The sequence below is a fragment of the Sciurus vulgaris genome (genome assembly GCF_902686455.1).
Source record: "Sciurus vulgaris genome assembly, chromosome: 3".
NCBI lineage: Eukaryota > Metazoa > Chordata > Mammalia > Rodentia > Sciuridae > Sciurus > Sciurus vulgaris.
The window spans coordinates 106452441-106470006 of record NC_136463.1 but is presented as its reverse complement, the minus strand read 5'-3'; the positions used below and the strand labels follow the sequence as shown (position 1 = coordinate 106470006).

At 37.1% G+C, this 17566-nt stretch overlaps 1 protein-coding gene across 1 annotated transcript; it reads left to right on the top strand.

Annotated features, from left to right (window-relative positions):
• Positions 1–1486: 1486 nt before the first annotated feature.
• On the top strand, positions 1487–16062 carry NMI (N-myc and STAT interactor). The gene is made up of 7 exons (XM_079134475.1): positions 1487–1588; positions 2367–2462; positions 5730–5892; positions 9406–9512; positions 9600–9786; positions 13673–13779; positions 14620–16062. Exons 1-7 carry the CDS (start codon positions 1502–1504, stop codon positions 14800–14802), a joined length of 930 nt encoding a protein of 309 aa, XP_078990601.1. The 5' UTR covers positions 1487–1501; the 3' UTR covers positions 14803–16062.
• The last annotated feature ends 1504 nt before the right edge of the window (positions 16063–17566 follow it).

Below are 17566 nucleotides of genomic sequence, written 5' to 3'. Positions count from 1 at the left end.
CCACTGAGCTACATCCCCAGCCCTTTTTATTTTTTTATTTTTATTTTGAAACAAGGCCTTGCTACATTGCTGAGACTGGCTTTGAACTTGCAATCTTCCTTCTTTAGCCTCCTGAGTTGCTGGGATTATAGGTGTTTGCTACAGCACCCAGTTATTTTTTGTATTCTTCATGGCTGCCATTTTAACTGGAGTGAGATGAAATTTCGGTGTAGTTTTGATTTGCATTTCCGTAATTGCTAATGATGTTGAACAGTTTTTCATGTATTCATTGGTCAATTGTATTTCTTCTTTTGAGAAATATCTGTTGAGCTCATTAATTAATTGGGGTACTTGGTTTTTTTTGATGTTAAGTTTTTTGATAGTACTCTGGATATTACTCCTGTCAGAAGCTTAGCTAGCAAAGATTTTCTCTCATTCTCTAGGTTCTTTCTTCACATTCTTAATTGACAAAGAAGACCAGTTATATTGAAACATATTTATCAGAATATTTAAGCAAACTTTTGACATACTAAGATGTATGGATACATTATAGTATTTCACAAGGCGTATCAGTGAGTTTAATAACTACTGTAGAAACTATGTTAAAAACAATATTTCAGCATATTTGCAACAATTATAATACTTTCTACTATGACTTTGTCAAAGGTAGTATAAATACTACCATAGTTGCCTATATTTATACTTGAAAAGAATACTAATTTTCAGTTAGAAGTTTTTAAAATACACAAATTTTCATCCCATCCAAGTTTATTGACCCAGTGAGGGTTTATAAAAACTCCAGGTGAGATCACCTGTGTAGAGAAAAAAAGTGTGTGGGGGGCCTTTATACTCAGTTTATTTTGGGGAAGTACAATAGGAAGAATAACATGTTTAAATCAAAACCTTTAAAACGATCAGAAGATCAAAATACTAGTCTTTTAAAATGGAGCATAGTATTATAATTGGGATGTGAACTGTTAAAGAATGTTAATACCCATTATTTTCCATATATCCTTGAGCTGAAAAGCGATGATTTTAATAATTTTTTGTATATTTATAGCTGTGAAAATTATTTGAAATATAGATTTCGTTTGGATATAAGCTACATAATAGAGACTTTGATGATATGAAAAAAGATATAGCAAAGAAGGAATGTTTCTTTCATAAGAGTAAAAGTTGTTTCTTCTTCAACTTGCGTGTATATGTACTATTTAAAAAGTACTTTAAATTAAATTTTTTCTCCTCCCTCCCTCCTTCCTTCCTTCCTTCCTTTTTGTTTCTTTCTTTTTTTTCTTTCTTTCTTTCTTCTTCCTCCTCTTTTTCTTCTTCTTCGCCTTCTCCCCCTTCATTGTCCTGTCGTCTTCTTCTTTTTCTTCTTCTTCTCATTATTAGTATTATTATTTTTATGGTGCTGGAGGTTGAACCCAGGATTCGGCACATGCTGGGTAGGCATTCTACCTTTGAACTACATCCTCAGTCCTGAAATTTTTTTTTTTTTAAGATTTTTAATAATTAAGGAATCATGGAAGCTGATAAAGACAACAACAAACAACTTTTTAAGGAACATTGGACAGATGAAGAACTGATGAAAGATGAACAAAAAAAGCAGGTAAAAAGGAAAATGACTAGGTATTAATAAATATTTAATTTTTAGTTTTTCAGTAGAGCATGTTTTATATATCTTTGTCCAACATTAGCTTGCATTTGGGAAGCTATTAGGATCCAACATTTTTGGAAATTGTGTTTTAAAAATTTTTGTTGTGTTATTTAAGCCTTCTAAGAAGAATCTCATTTTTAATCTTTCTCTTACATAATTTAAACATTAGCTGCCTTCTCATGCACTTCCTCATTCCTTGGATTTGTACCTGGGATTTAAAAGATTAGTTAGCGATTACCTGATCTAACTCAAGAGGAGCAGAGGCCCGGGTAGTTTAACAAGCCTGTTACCCAAGGCCATGTGTTTGACCTTTTAAGACAGCTGTGGACTATGGGAATCACAGCTAATTTTTAAAAAATATTGCCCCAGAATAACATGTTGACAGTTATGGTGTAATTTAAAAATCATATAGTAGTCACAAAGATCAAGGAAGGGAACTAGTCTCAATCCCTGCCTCAATTATAAAAATGTCTCTGAATTTGGTCCTGAGTGAACAGCAGTATCCTTATTCATATTAGGGAAATGAAAAAATTGGAAGTGTTATCAGAATCACTGGTGATAAAGTAAATATTCAATGAAGATATTATTCATGTGGGCATAATTAATTCTGAGATTGTCTATTGCCTTTCTTCATCTTGCTCAGGGTGGGGAAATTTAGCATTTTTCATTAATTTAGAAAAACGAGCTCAGGGTCTATTAAACTTTGAGAGTACTATTTGATATTTTCTAGGGATTAATTGATGAAATCACAAAGGAAAATATCCATTTAAAGGAGGAGATTCAAAAGCTTGAAGCTGAGTTACAAGAGGCCGTGAAAGACTTCCAGGTACTCTATTTTATGTTTCACATTTTTTTGGACATGTACTTTACAGAAAAAGTGATGCAATTATGCAAAATTTATTTTAAAAACATTCATAACACCAAAAACAACCTAAATGTTCTTCTATAGTAGAATGAATTATTAGGGTATATTCACACAATTGAATACTACACAGCAATGAAAATGACCAGACCACAACTATATAAAACGAGACAGATGAATTTCATAAACATGCTGTTGATCAGAAAAGACAGAGGAGGGTTGGTAATCAACTTTTCATCCCTGTCACAAAATACCCTACAAGAACAATTTAGAGGAGGGAAAGTTTATTTGGTCTCATAGTTTCAGAGATTTAGATCATGGTGGGCCAACTCCATAGCTTTGGGCCCGAGGTGAGGCAGAATACATGGCAAAGGACATGGTGGAGAAAAGCTGCTTACCTCATGGCAGCCAGGAAGATGAGAGAGGGGAAGGGGCCTCAGGAAGATGCACCCTTCCAGGGCACAACCCTAGTGACCCACCTCCTCAAGCCATGCCCCACCTTCCTACAGGTATAACCCATCAGTCCATTCAAACTAGGATGGGCTGTTTAGTTACAGCTCTTACAATCTAATCATTTCACCTCCAAACATTCTTGCATAGGAGCTTTTGGGGGACACCTCATATCCAAACCACAACAAGGGTATACCATTTGTTTCCATTTAAATAACGTACAAAAGCAGGATGCTCAGAATTAGGCTAGTGGTTACCTTCAAAAGCAGGTAAGACCCCTGTGGAAACCCAAGAGCGTTTCTGGGGTGTTGTCATATTCTGGGTACCAGTCACACAGTGTGTTACCTTTTGTGATTTTATCCTGATATTTACTTATGGTATGTGCACTTTTCTTTTTGGGTAGTGGGGACTGAACCCAGAGATGCTCTACCACTGAACTACCCCAGCTCTTTTTATTTTGAGACAAGTTCTCACTAAGTTGTCCAACTAGGCTCAAACTTGGAATCCTCCTGCCTCATCCTCCCAGGTCACTGGGATTACAGGTGTGTGCCAGGTTGACTGGAAGATACATGCACTTTTCTATTACTTATATACACTTTAATAGAACTTACAAAACCAAAAAAATGAACAAAATTTACAAAGGCAAATAAAGTGATGGTCTTCTCACTGACCCCATTTATTATCCTCCTTATGGCTAATTATTTCGATGAATTTTAGTTTGAAAAGTTGGACTTCTATTAATCTTTACCATTTAGATTCTCTCCTAAATTTCCCTGTATTTGAATTAGATATAACTTTCACTTCTCTTTTCTTCTTAACAGCCCAGATAGTTAAAAAATGAAAAACATTGTCATTTTATTGTTGAAACAGGAGATAGGGAGTTGAGTGGGGCAGGGATTTGAGGTGGGGGAACTTGAAGGGGATGTGAAGTCCCTCCTGTTCATGAGATGGATGACTTCCTGCAAAAGATGGTTAGGATTCTGGTTACTTCTCAGACCGGGACCAGATCAAAGACCTTTAGAAACCAGCCAGCCCAGTGGACCACTTTGCAGGCACCTAAATTGAGATCAAGAGGGATTAAGTGAGTTATTCTCTGCCACAGGGTGGTCAGGACTAGTACTGGGCTTTCTCACTGTCACTCTGGAAAGCTCTTGCCTTCTGAGAGTATCCTGAGAAAACACTCCCGCCACAGACATTGCAGGTGTGTGTGTGTATGTTGATGGGGACAGAAGCCAGGACCTTGCCCATGCTAGGCTATGGCTCTACCTGTGAGCCATATCCCCAGGTCACCCCTTTCCCCACAGCTCTTTTTATTTTATTTCTGAGACGGGGTCTCACTAAGTTTCCCAGGCTGTCCTTGAATTGTGATCCTCCTGCCTCAGCCTTTGGAGTAGATAGGATTATAGGCATGAGCCACTCTACCCTGCATACAGATTTTTTTGGTTAGCCTATGGTAATCAGATTTTTTTTTTTTAATGGTACGGGAGATTAAATCAAAGGGGCGCTTTACCACTGAGCTACACCCCCAGTCCTTTTTATATTTTATTTTGGGACAGTATCTCTTTAAGTTGCTTTAGGCCTTGCTAAGTTGCTGAGGTTGGCCTTGAATTTGTGGTACTCCTGCCTCGGCCTTCCGAATTGGTGGGATTATAGGCATGTGCCATGGTGCCTAGCCAGTAATCAGAAATTGTACTAAAGTTAGGTGTCAAGATATAAAATAAGTGTAAGATTAGATCAAATGATTCAGTGAATGCTTTTAATCTTTAGTAATATACCTTTTATGCAAAGTAACCATGAGAAACAGGAATGTAAAATAACCATGGGAAATAGAAATGTGAACATGTAACTCATTTTGTGCATTTATGAATGTTGTGTATGTCTGTTGATCCCAGTGATTTTGTTTTTTATTTTTATGATGTGAGGATCCAACCCAGATCCTTGAGCATGATAGACAAGAACTCTGTCATTGAGCTACATCAGCCCTTGTTTAATTCATTAATTATTGCTGTGCTAGGGTTCAAACCCAGTGCCTTGTGTGTGCTAGGCAAATCCCAATGATTTTAAATAGTTAAATAAAACCACCTAACTTTATCCTGCAGATTACAATTCTTCCCCTCCATCCCCACCTTGTAGTGCTGGGAATTGAAGGCAGGGCTTTGTGTATGCTAGGCAAGCACTTAACCACTGAGCTGAGTCTTGTTGATAGTATCCCTTAGCTTTTTTATAAACCAATGTTGTGGTAATGCTTACAAAGTTGATAGATAGGTGTTTGGGGAAGGTGGAATTTAAATGTGATAAATTTTCTATCATATAATTCAGTAGTCTTTGGTTTGTCATAAAAATAACCGTATTATGCCTGGTCCTATATTTCATGCTTCTTTGCAGTGAAATTAAACATGTTATCTAATGATTCCCTTGTGAGATAGTGCATTATTGGCACACTTATTTTAGAAAGTCCTTATCTACTTGAATGATGTGGGCTTTAGAATGGAACACTATACAATGCTGACCAGTTTAAATATTGACTAGAAAAAGTGAGTGGATTATGTATTTATAATTTCATTTGTGAAATGCTATTAAAGGATCAGTATTTGATTACATTACTGAGTACTTGCAGGGGAAAAGCAATTAGTAAAGATGTTAAATAAATCCACAGTCAATATTCTGTGAGGTTCTAAAATCACTGGAGAATGAATTATTGGCTGACCAAATCATATTGTCATTGGAGGGACTTAAGTTATTTCTTACCTTGATTTTAATCAAACATTCTATTTGAATTAGATCGAAGAGGATATTTCTGAAACAAAGATGAAATTCACATCACTAGAGACTCCTGAGAATGTTAGCCAGTTTTCAAATATTTCTTGTTCATTTCAAGTGAAATCACACGTGCCTTATGAGATACAAAAAGGACAAGCACTGATCACCTTTGAAGAAGAAGAAGGTATGACTAATCTTTTTTTTTTTTTAAGAAAAAAGAAAAAGAAAAATCTTTAATAATTAAAGCAAAACCATTTTTTTCCCCCTGAAATCTAACTATTCTGCCTTTTTGGATATATTTTATTATTTTTAAAAATTTTTTATTTTTTCTTTTTAGATATACATGGCAGTAGAGTATATTTAGACATATTATACATACATGGAATCTGACCTATTCTGATTAGGATCCCATTCTTGTGGTTGTACATGATGTGGAGTTTCACTGGTCCTGTATTCAAATATGAACATAGGAAGTTATGTCTGATGCATTCTACTGTCTTTCTGATTCCCATTCCCCTTCCCTTCCCTTCATTCCCCTTTGAGGGTATGATTCATCTTAAAAAAAAAAAAAAAAGGAAGAAAATTATGACCGTGTTACCTCTGGAGAGCACTGGGACTTTGAAAGATCTTTGGTAGATATTTGGTTATTGCTTTACAATATTTACACATAATATTTATTCTCTTCCTTGTAGTGATACTCTGAAGCAGATATAATATCCCCATTTTATGAGAAAACTGACTATAAGACATTAAGTGTGTTCATTGGCTTTCATCACTGTGACAAATACCTGAGAGAAATCCACTTAAAGGAGGAAAGATTTATTTTGGCTTATAGGTTTGGAGGTTTCAGTCCGTTGGTCACTTGTTTCTGGGCGTGTGGTGAGGTGGGACATCATGGCAAGACCAGAGATGCTCACCTCATGATGGCCAAGAAGTAAAGACAGAGGGGATGGGGGTTAAATATACTCTTTGAAGACACACACCTGCTTCCTCCAACTAGGCCCCACCTCCTAAACATTCCTCCACCTTCTGATAACCCATTCAGCTATGGATCCTTAAATGGATTAATTCGTTCACAAGGGTTGAGCCTGGCCTCTCAAGGACCTACCTCTGAACATTGCTGCATGAGGACCGATCCTTCAACACATGAGCTTTTGAGGGGCATTTCAGATCCAAATCATAATAGGATGTAGACATTACATGCTTATAATTTCGTATGTACAATAATATTAAAGGATCAGTATTTGCTACTCATTCAGAAATGATGACTCTGGGATTGAAATAAAGGTGTTGTGATGCCCCATAACAGCTTCTTTCTCTTCCATGTGCTTCCTTTGAATGATGAGAATAGTAATAATGTTTTAAGGTAATAGAGCTCTAAAATTCTCAAAGTGTTCTCATAGATATCATCTCATTTTATACTCACACAACTCTAAACAGGGCAGAATAGGATTGCTATTATTTATATTTTATAGGCAAGAACACAGATTCCGAGAATGTGTAAGTGATTTTCCTAAGGGCACTTAACCAGTGAATGGAAAGAGCCAGGGAGTGGGTGATTTGGGATAGGACCTGAGGTTTACTAAGTCTGCCATGGTGTGGGCCCCTGTTCAGGGCTGAGGGAACTTCTGGAGGAGGCTCCGGCTGAGTGCCAGCTTTGTCTCTTCCTAGAGGTAAGATTTGGTGTGAGTTCTTTCTAAACCTCAGGTTTTTACGACAGGCTTTGTGGTAGCTCCTACATCATGGAGTTGCTTTGAGTATTATGTGAGAAGTGTTGATAGGTTACCTAGCACAGTGTCTGATACATAATGGACACTTAATAAATGTTGGCTGTTAGTACTGCTGTACATTAGGAATTTTTCAGATAAGGAAACAAAAGCTTAGAGAAGGGACTTGCTCAAGGTCTAGACAGATAATAATTTGCATAGCTGAGAACCAAACCCTGAATGCCTGTGTAATTTCTACTGGACCAACGTTCCTCTGAACAGGTTGCCCAACTGGCCTTTATTCTGGTATTTGTGAAACTATAGGATGGGACCAGGTGGTCTTCAGGGCCATTCAATGCTTATATTCAGAGACTCAGGATTGTAACCCCTATCTCCTGACTCCTGGTCCTATCATAGTATCCTAAAAATAAATGTTGACAGGAAAGATTTTCCAGAAGGTAGGTGAATGCTCAGATGATGCACATCCCCCCACCCATGCCAGGGTGCTTCTGTTTACGCTGGAGCCACCACTGCAGCTGAGGACAAGTGGAGGCCAGGAGCCACACTGGCAGTGGGCAGTGTTAGATGGAACTGGCAGACTAAAGGAGGATTCTGAGCCAGGTTTCATTTCAGCATTGCCATTACCTGGAAATGCTGGGATTAGGATTTTCTTCAGCTGTAGCCACGTCACTGTTTCCACCCTTGACATGGCTTTGAGGCCCTGATCTCCTGGGGCAGTGCTAGATCTAAACACAATGATACAGAAGTTGGCTTCTGGCTGTGAGAGTCATAGAAGTTGAGACATAAGTGGTCCCTCTCTGTTGCGTCAGATCACCAGATGTTGGGGGTTTGGGGGAGTGAAGGGAAAGAGGATCATCTGAGTATTACTTCATTGATGTTTTCTGTAATTGTCATCTGTTGCCATTAGCAAAAAAAAAAAAAAAAATCATCCAAGTTATAAAGTCATATTGTGGTACAGTGAGTCTGAATTCCCACATGACAACGCCCTGCCTTCTAGCCCTGTTTCTGTCTCCCTCCAGCTGTGATGTGCTATCTGGTTGTCATAAACACAGTGAGGTTTATGAGACAGAGAGTGAACATCTCTTATCTTCATGATAAATTAGAAGAAGCAGCTCCAAATAGCAACAACTGAACTGCTATAAACTCATGTCACAATTAAAAATGAAACACCTACTCACATACATTTTAAACTGGCATATAGTTGGTCTTTAGATTTTTAATGTTTTGGGCATAAGTATATTACTGAACCTCTCCCATTTGTGTGAATAAATTAGACTGACAGCTTTGCAATTGGTATACTGGGACTCTACTTTTCAAAAGAATGATTTCAAGAGCATTTTAGTAAAATAGAATTCCTCATTAAATATGGCCCTCAAAGTCCCCAAACAAAACAAAAAGTTCTCACTGTGATATGCAAGTGTATATGGTTTTTATTATGTTATCCTTGTGAAGATAGAGACAAAAATGTATTTCCATGGTGCTAATAACATGGGATTGACAAATGATAAAATTAAATACAGTTAATATTAATTGGAAAAATGACATTGGCCTGCAGGAGTTTTCCTAGCTTACTCAACATGGGAGAATTTCTGGCTGAGCTAGAGGAATTCTCTGGTAACACTGTCAACAATGGAAAGAAGTGTGTGTAACTGAATGGAAAAAATATATGAATAATATATGAATGCCTAGAGGATTATCATTGGGCGTGTCTCTTAAGAGATAAAAGATTGATCCCTTAAGATGAATCTGGAACTTGAGGATTTCTGCACTGTTGTTTTTGCTGCTGTATTGCAATATTAATATATCCTGCTTTGGTGACAAGACCATTTTCATTTGGAAATCCCAAGAAAAATGTTAAAATTAGATCGCTTAATATTAAAGACATTTGAAACATTTGTGATCATTTATTCTTAAATAAGAACAAAACCTTTTGAAAATTAGAAACTAATACTTCCCAAATTATTTTTCAGTTGCACAAAATGTGATAACAATGGGGAAACATCGTGTGAAGATAGAGAATTTCAGTGTGGAGGTGATGGCCAATCCAGTTCCACTGAACACAGGAGTCACATTCCAGGTAGCACAGTAATTAAAGCTTTTCGGAATTCTGTTGAACATGGGCACTTTTCTCATCCGTATTTCCAACCATGAAACTATTTCCCAGGTTCATGTAGAAGTTTCTAAAATGAAGATCAGTGTTACTGAAATTCCTGATGAATTGCCTGAAGATCAGATGAGAGACAAGCTAGAGCTGAGCTTTTGCAAATCCAGACATGGAGGTGGAGAGGTGGAAAGCGTGAATTATGACAAGCAATCCCGAAGTGCCGTGGTCACATTTGTGGAAGCTGGAGGTAGTCCCTTGCACACTGAAAATCTTCAATACTCTGTCACTTAATAATTTTTTGCCATTTCTGAAAGTATTCCTATTCTACTTCTTTTATTTCTAATTTCAATTATCATTATCATGATAATTGAGGATTTTTCTTAACCTTATTAAAGGTTAAAATGATTTCTTGAGTACTGCTGAGAATGTTAATGTTACTCCAAATAATACTACCATGAATCTTAAATCATAAGATCATGCATCAGGCATGGCACTGTATGTACACTGTATCCTGACACTGTATGTATTATCTCTTCTGATCCTTACCATGTCTCTGGAAGTAGGTGATATATTTATTTTACTGATGAGGAAACAGGTCCAGAAAAGATAATGAACTTTCCTGAGAACGCACAGTGGGTATGACAGCAATTTAAACATAACATTTAATATGAATATATATGTAAATAATATATTTAATATAAATTATAAGTATAATATAAAATATGTAAAACTCTCTCTTTAGCAACTTAGGAGGCTGAGGTAGGAGAATCACAAAGTTTGAGGCCAACCTCAGCAACTTAGCGATGTCTTAAGCAACTTAGTGAACCCTGTCTCAAAATGAGAAAAAAAGGGCTGGGGATATAGCTCAGTGTAGAGCACCTCTGGGGTCAATCCCTAGCATCCCCAAATTAACAAAACCAAAACCAAAAATCAAAAAAATAACAACTCTCTTTTTCATCTTATACATTATTACTGACAAAGGTCTTACCAGGTAGAGGAAATCTATTCCAGAAAAGATGAGCTAGACATTTATTCTTTTTTTCTGATAGAATGAATTTTTATTAGACAGGTGTTTTGGTGCATGCCTGTAATCCCAGCAACTCAGGAAGCTGAGGCAGGAGGATTGCAAGTTTGCACCAGCCTGGGCAATTTAGGAAGATCCTGTCTTAAAATAAAAAAAAAAAAAGGTCTGCAGTGTAGCTCAGTGCTTGCAGTAGAGTTTACCTAGCATGTGTGGGGCCCTGGGTTCAATCCCCTGAATCTCATACAACCACAAAAGAAAAAGAAAGAAATGAACTTTTACCAGATCACATTAGGAAGGTTTACATACTTAAGACTGAAAAGAAAAGATTCTAAGTTGCTTTTTAAAATATGTTCAAGTGATTCTGAATGTAAAATACTCAAAATACTCTTGCTCTTGTTGGTGAAATGCTTGGGCTTCTCCTGGGTTTATAGAAATCCAACTATATAATTAAAAAAAATTGATTAAATTTTTTTCATACCAATGTAATAGGTATATCTTAAAAAATTGAAATACTGCATTGAGAGCATAAATTTAGTAAAAAGTAAAGCATTTCCTCAAAATTAGTTATGGTTAGTTATGTGTATTTCTAGACATTTCTCTGGGCCTTTGGATGAAATTTAGGACTTTTTTTGTGTGTGTTTCTCTGGGGATTGAACCCAGGGTTGCTCTGTCAATCACTGAAGTACATCCTGTCCTTTTTATTTTATTTTTGTTTGCAGTGCTGGGGATTGAACCCAGGGCCTTAGTGCTTGTGAGGCAAGCACTCTACCAACTGAACTATATCCCCAGCCCTGTCCTTTTTATTTTTAATTTGAAGACATGGTTTCACTAAGTTGCCCAGGCTGGCCTTGAACTTGTGATCCTCCTGCCTCAGCTTCCTGAATAGACAGAATTACGGAAAGTGCCACTGTGCCTGACAGTGGGGTGTTTTGTAGTTAACTAGAGATCCAAATGGAAGAAGTCTTAGAAATGAATCATAACTTGGTAGAAATTTCAGTAGTTAAGGATCCATATTTAAGTTTTTAAATTCTTGTATTCATTTTATCTGCTTGATGTTAGCTGGTCCATCTCTTATATTAAGAACAATCCACAAGAGACTTATGTATGCATTATTATGCATATTCTGGGTACTTCACAGCTGTGTCTTCATAGAATCATCATAACAATTTATGATGTGAATACTGTAGTTGTACCCATTTTGCTGAAAAGAAAACTGAGGCTTCAAGAAGCAGGAAACCTTAGGCCACATAGCTAATAAATAGCAGAGTCAGAACTGAAGCATATCTATTTGATGTAGGGCCTGCAATTTTAAAACGTTTTTTAAAAATGATGATCAAGTATACATAATATAAAATTAATCATTTTAACCATTTTAAGTATCTAATTTAGTGGCATCAAGTACATTCACAATGTTGTACAACCATCACCACTATCCATCTCCAGAATGTTTTCATCATCCCATGCTGAAATTCTGTCCCCATTAAACAAGATCTTTTTCTTACATACTCTTTAACTCCTGGTGACCAGAGTTCTCCTTTCTTTCTCTATGAAAATGCCTATTCTGAATAAGTGAAATCATAATACATTGTTAGTCTTTTTGTGTCTGACTTAGTTCACTATACTTAGTTTAGTATAGTGTTTCCAGGTTTATCTGTATTATATTATAGTCAGAATTTCACTAATTAAGCTGAACAGTATTCTGTTATGCCTGTGTGTGTGTGTGTGTCCATTCATCTGTTGGTGGGCACTTGGGTCGATTTCACCTTTTGGCTGTTGAGAATAATGCTTCTATGAATATTGGTGTGCAAATATCTATTCAAGTCCCTACTTTCAATTTTCTTGGATATGTTATTGCAAAAGGAATTGCTGGATCATATGGTAAGTCTGGTAACGTTGTGAGGAATTGCCATGATGTTTTCCATACCTCTCATACCATTTTACATTCCTTCAAGCAGTGCTCCAGGGTTCCAACTTCATATCCTCACCAAGAAGGACCTCTACTCCTAACCGTTGTACCATACTGCCAACTCAAGGTGGACTTATGAGAGGGATTTTTTAAAAGGTGGTTGTGGGTTCTCAAGAATTGTTTCCGTTAAACCTTATCTAGTTTTGACGTACTACCTTTCTCTACTTTAGGAAAAATATGCTACTAAAAAGACCAGACCATCCTTTCTATTCTTTATGTTGGAGAAAACTGATGAATTTTTGTTATTTGTCTTCACTTTTTCTAGATGACACTCAGTGTCTTCCCTCACCACTTTGGTTAACATCATTATTTCAGTTTGTAGAGTTTCATGTACTGGAATGACCAAGTTATTTACTATATATATGTATAATGTAAAATAAACTTATAACTTACTGTGTATTACTGTGTACTATTCATAGTTTTCATTTATACTTTTTTTTTTGGTACCAGGAGTTGAACCCAGGAATCCAGGGGCCGTTAACCACTGAGTCACATCCCCAGCCCTTTTTAACTTTTTTATTTTGAGACAGGGTCTCACTGAGTTGCTTAAGGCCTTGCTAAATTGCTGAGACTGGCCTTGACCTTTTGTTTCTCCTACCTCAGGCTCCTGAGTCACTGGGATTACAGGCATGTACCACCACGCCCAGCTCATTTATACCTCTTGACAAACAGAAATCCTCCAATCTTGTTAGATGACTGTTGTACTGTTTATGTTCTTGTGGTACTAGGGATTGAACCCAGGGATTTCTTCCTACTTAACTACAATCGCAGGCCTTTTTTATTTTGAGACACGGTCTTGCTAAGTTGCTGAGACTGTCCTCAAATTTGCCATCCTCTGGCCTCCACCTCCTGTGGGATCACAGGCATGTGCCACTGTGCCCAGCATGACTAGTTTTTTATGTAACTCAGTGTCCATTTGAGAACAATCAGCCCTCTGTGCATTGATTGACTGCAGTGGATAGCTCAAGGCAGAAGGAAACATTTAAAAATTATGTACTGTGAAGTCTCATTGTGGATCGTAACATTACTTAGAAATTAATCACTCCATTCAATGTTCACAGTGATATTACTCTGTGGGGAAGAAGTTTTAAGTTTGATTAAAAATGTTTATGATAGTAAAAAAACTTTTTTGTTTACTTTTAGTTGTTGACAAGATATTGAAAAAGAAAGAATATCCTCTTTACATAAATCAAAGCTGCCATAGAGTTGCTGTTTCTCCATACATAGAAAGACACTTGAAAAAGTATCAGGTAAAGTCATCTTTCTTTGTTTGTTGGTTTGTTTTTTGAGATGAGGGTCTTGCTAAGTTGCCGACACTGGCCCTCTGAGCAGCTGGGCTTACCGGTCTGCATGACCACACCCAGCTCAAAAAGTCATCTTGTATTTCATTTTGAGAACATACTGTACCAACCTGCCCCAGGGGAGAGGAAATTTTTTGTCTGTTACTATTTGAAGGATATCAAATCCTTTATTTGAGGGATATCAAAATAGTTTCTTCATTTTTTTCTTGCCTCAGAATGAATCTGACTTTTAAAAGAATATTTTAATATAAAGCAGTGCCTTATTTATCTATTTTTTAAATGAAAATTACTCACATAATAACAAAACACCTTTATTTTTATATGTGGAATGCAGCTACTTTTCTCTCCTGCATCTATTGATCATAAACTATTAGAAATCATTCTTTCTGCTGTTTTCAGCGGACTCATTATTTTTACCACAAACCCTCTTCCTGTTCCTTCTAAGAGGGAACCACTACCTTTGTAGTCCTGGTGGCTAGAACTCATACATAACTCTTGATTTTGCCTCACCTTCACCACTCATCGGGTCACCAAATCATGTCAATCCATCTCTGACTACCTCTTTACAGGTCTGTCTCTTGAACTGCCCTTCTCTCCTCCACTCTTCAAAATGCCACCAGAGTTCTTTATCTGAAACTCAGATCTGACTCTGACATTCTCTTTGAAATATCTTACAGCTTCCTTTTTCTACTGAGATAAAGTCCAAAATACTAAGCACAACTTTTGGATGAAAGGTTTTGAATTAAAAACTTTTGGAAATTTTTGTATTTATCTTTTTTCCTTTCTTAGATATTTTCAGGCTTATCTAAGAGGACAGTGCTTCTGACGGGAATGGAGAACGTTCAGATGGAAGAAGAAATTGTGGAGGATTTCATTAGCATTCACTTTCAACGGAGGCACAATGGAGGTGGAGAAGTAGATGTGGTCAAGTGTTCTTTAAGTCAACCTTACACTGCATATTTTGAAGAATAAACTGATGTAGTCATATGAAAATTATAACTTTCAGTCCAAATCACTGTAAACATTTGGCAAAAGTGAATATCTCTTCCCTTAAAAAATGAAAATTTTAATTCTTTAGTATCCATTTATTTCTAGATACAAAATATACTTCCAACTTTTTCAATTCATCTTTATTTCGAACTTGGCTGCACACTTATAAATGTGTAAGTGCACTGTGTTAAAAACAGTTTTGTTCATAAGTTATGTGGGTGAGTTCCATGTCTGTTGAAATTGACCTTAAGCGATCCAGATGTTCCCCTGCCCAAGTTGGCTCAGCATGTCGTGATCATGTGGGCCAATTCCATTTTGGTCCCATGCCCACCAACATGTAGACTTGATACTTATTATTGTCCAAAGGAAAAGCAGTTACATTTAATAGTTTGGGATTTCTGTAGAAGACTCTACCAAAGATTCAAGGAGCTTCAAGTGTGAAGGAGTGCAGTTATACTGGGCAGTGTGTGATTTCTGTAGACTTTACTAAAGATTCAAGGGACTTCAGGAGTGATCATGCCCCACTTTGCATAGCAATTCACTCCACAGATCCAAGGTTCTCAGAACTAAGTGTGGACTTGTCTTGAACTTTCCTTTACTCAGCATTCCAACTGTCCCCTGACTCCTTCCAATCTATCCCCTCTTCAAAGAGAGCTTGTAAAGACTAGCATTTTCTTTCTTTAACACTAACAGTGGAAAGAATGAGTCTAAAAGATTGAAAACCTTGGAACACAGTGAAATCTAAACGCAAAGCTAGGGGCTCATTACTTCTGGAGCTAGATGCTGAGAATTCCTGAAGGCAGCACATGGTTCCTGTCCTCTTTGGTTTAAGGGTTAGTTGGAAAGTGACCCAGTTTATTAGCATTTCACTGTTTTTAATTTGTGGAAACTTTTTAAGGATAAATTTAAAAGTTCCTATTCACAGAAGGTAAAGTTCTTTTTGATGAAGAACATTTATTTTGACACAGTATGTTTCATGAAGAATTGGAAGCCAAATTAAATTCCTACTTACAGCAGAAATTAATGCTTTTAGAAGTTTCTAAACTTATCCAATGGATGCTACCACCTAAAATTAAAAGGGAAAAGTTTAGTTTTTCCTTTTGATATTTTTCTTTTCGTTTTTAAAGTTACAGTCAGAAGTGCTCATTATTCTCATATTTTTGTTAGGAATGAAGATGGTATCTAAAAATGGTAGAATTTATAATAAATCTTTATATTTACCATTTAAAAACTCTTATGTCTATTTTTCTCTGGAAATACATTATTTGAAGGTCTTGAAAATATTGAGACTGTCTTAGTCTGTTTTCTGTTGATATTATGGGTACCTGAGACCTGATAATTTATGAAGAATAGAGGTTTAGCCAAGCACAGTGGTCTGCAGTTGTAATCCCAGCTACTCAGGAGGTTGAGGCAGGAGGAATGCAAGTTTGAGGCTGGCCTCAGCAACTTAGTGAGACCGTGTCTCCGAAAAACAAAGGTGGGTGTACTGGGGATGTTGCTCAGTGGCAGAGCGTGCCTGAGTTCCATCCCTAGTATGAAGGGTGGGAAAGACAGTCTTACTCATCATGCACAATGCCCAGCACAACCTGGAAGGTGATTCTCTTTATCCTCATCACTTGGAGGATAAAGAGAATCACAGAACTGGGAAAAAGCAAAGTCTGGGGAGACTTGGACCAGTAATTAAATGCTGTGATCCAAAACGGACCCTGGTCATTTCTTCTCATATTTCAGTCAAGAAATAGTTACATGGCCCCATTCAGATATAAGGAGACTAGAAATTTTTTTAAGGTTAAGAGAACCAGATTTGGCTGGGTCAGAATAATGACCAGCATAGGCTATCCTGCCCTGTCGATCACATCATTTGGTTCACTTTTCTTCACACACAAAATATACTCACCTCATCCCCAAGGAATAGAACTAAAAATTCCATTCAATTATGGCATCAGAGTCAAAGTGTGTGAACTCTCAGCGACATGTGGTAGTTTCTCTATCAGGTCTGAACTGTATCCAGAGATAGCAACAAACCCAAGACACATGGTGGAACTGAGAAAGATAAGTGCAATAAATTCTCCCACTTGGAAAGGGAAAGAGCGAGAGACACCAAACCAAAGCAATTCTGAAATCTCCTTGAGTAGATGCATGTACCACACCCTTAGAGTGTGGAATTTTGATTTAGGCCCTACTTTCATTCCCTGGAAATTCTTCTCTTGCTGATTGTCCTCATATTTCCTGTACATTCTTCTTTGTTAATCATTCTTCTTGGCCAATTCTAGAAAGAGTGTTTGAAATAGGTTCTTCTGGAGTCTGAAAACCTTTCTCAGTGCACTTCCTGGTCAAAGTCCCCCCTAACCCAAACTAGGGATTGATCCCAAGAATGCTTTATCACTGAGCTATATTCCTGGTTCTTTTAATATATTTTTAAAATTTTGAATCAGGGTCTTGCTAACTTTTGATCCTACTGCCTCAGCCTCCTGAGTCTCTGGGATCACTGGTGTGTGCCAACAACACCTGATTCTGGCACCACAATTTTTAAGATTTTGAATACTCAACAGCTTCCTCAGATAGTCCTTCCCCCAGTGAATTGGTCTTGGTACTCTTGTTGAAAATTATTTGACCATATGTGTTAGGGTTCTTCAGAGGAACAGAACCCATAGGAAATAACATAGATTTGTAGAGATTTGTTATGAGGGATTGCCTCATGAAGAGAAGTTGCATGATCTACTTGCAAGCTGGAGGCCTGGGAAAA

Excerpts from the sequence above, each read along its gene's own strand:
- NMI (XM_079134475.1), top strand. The coding sequence starts at position 1,502 with ATGGAAGCTGATAAAGACAACAACAAACAACTTTTTAAGGAACATTGG. Across the intron at positions 2,463-5,729 it reads AGGCCGTGAAAGACTTCCAG|ATCGAAGAGGATATTTCTGA; the intron begins GTACTCTATTTT and ends TATTTGAATTAG. Across the intron at positions 13,780-14,619 it reads GACACTTGAAAAAGTATCAG|ATATTTTCAGGCTTATCTAA; the intron begins GTAAAGTCATCT and ends TTCCTTTCTTAG.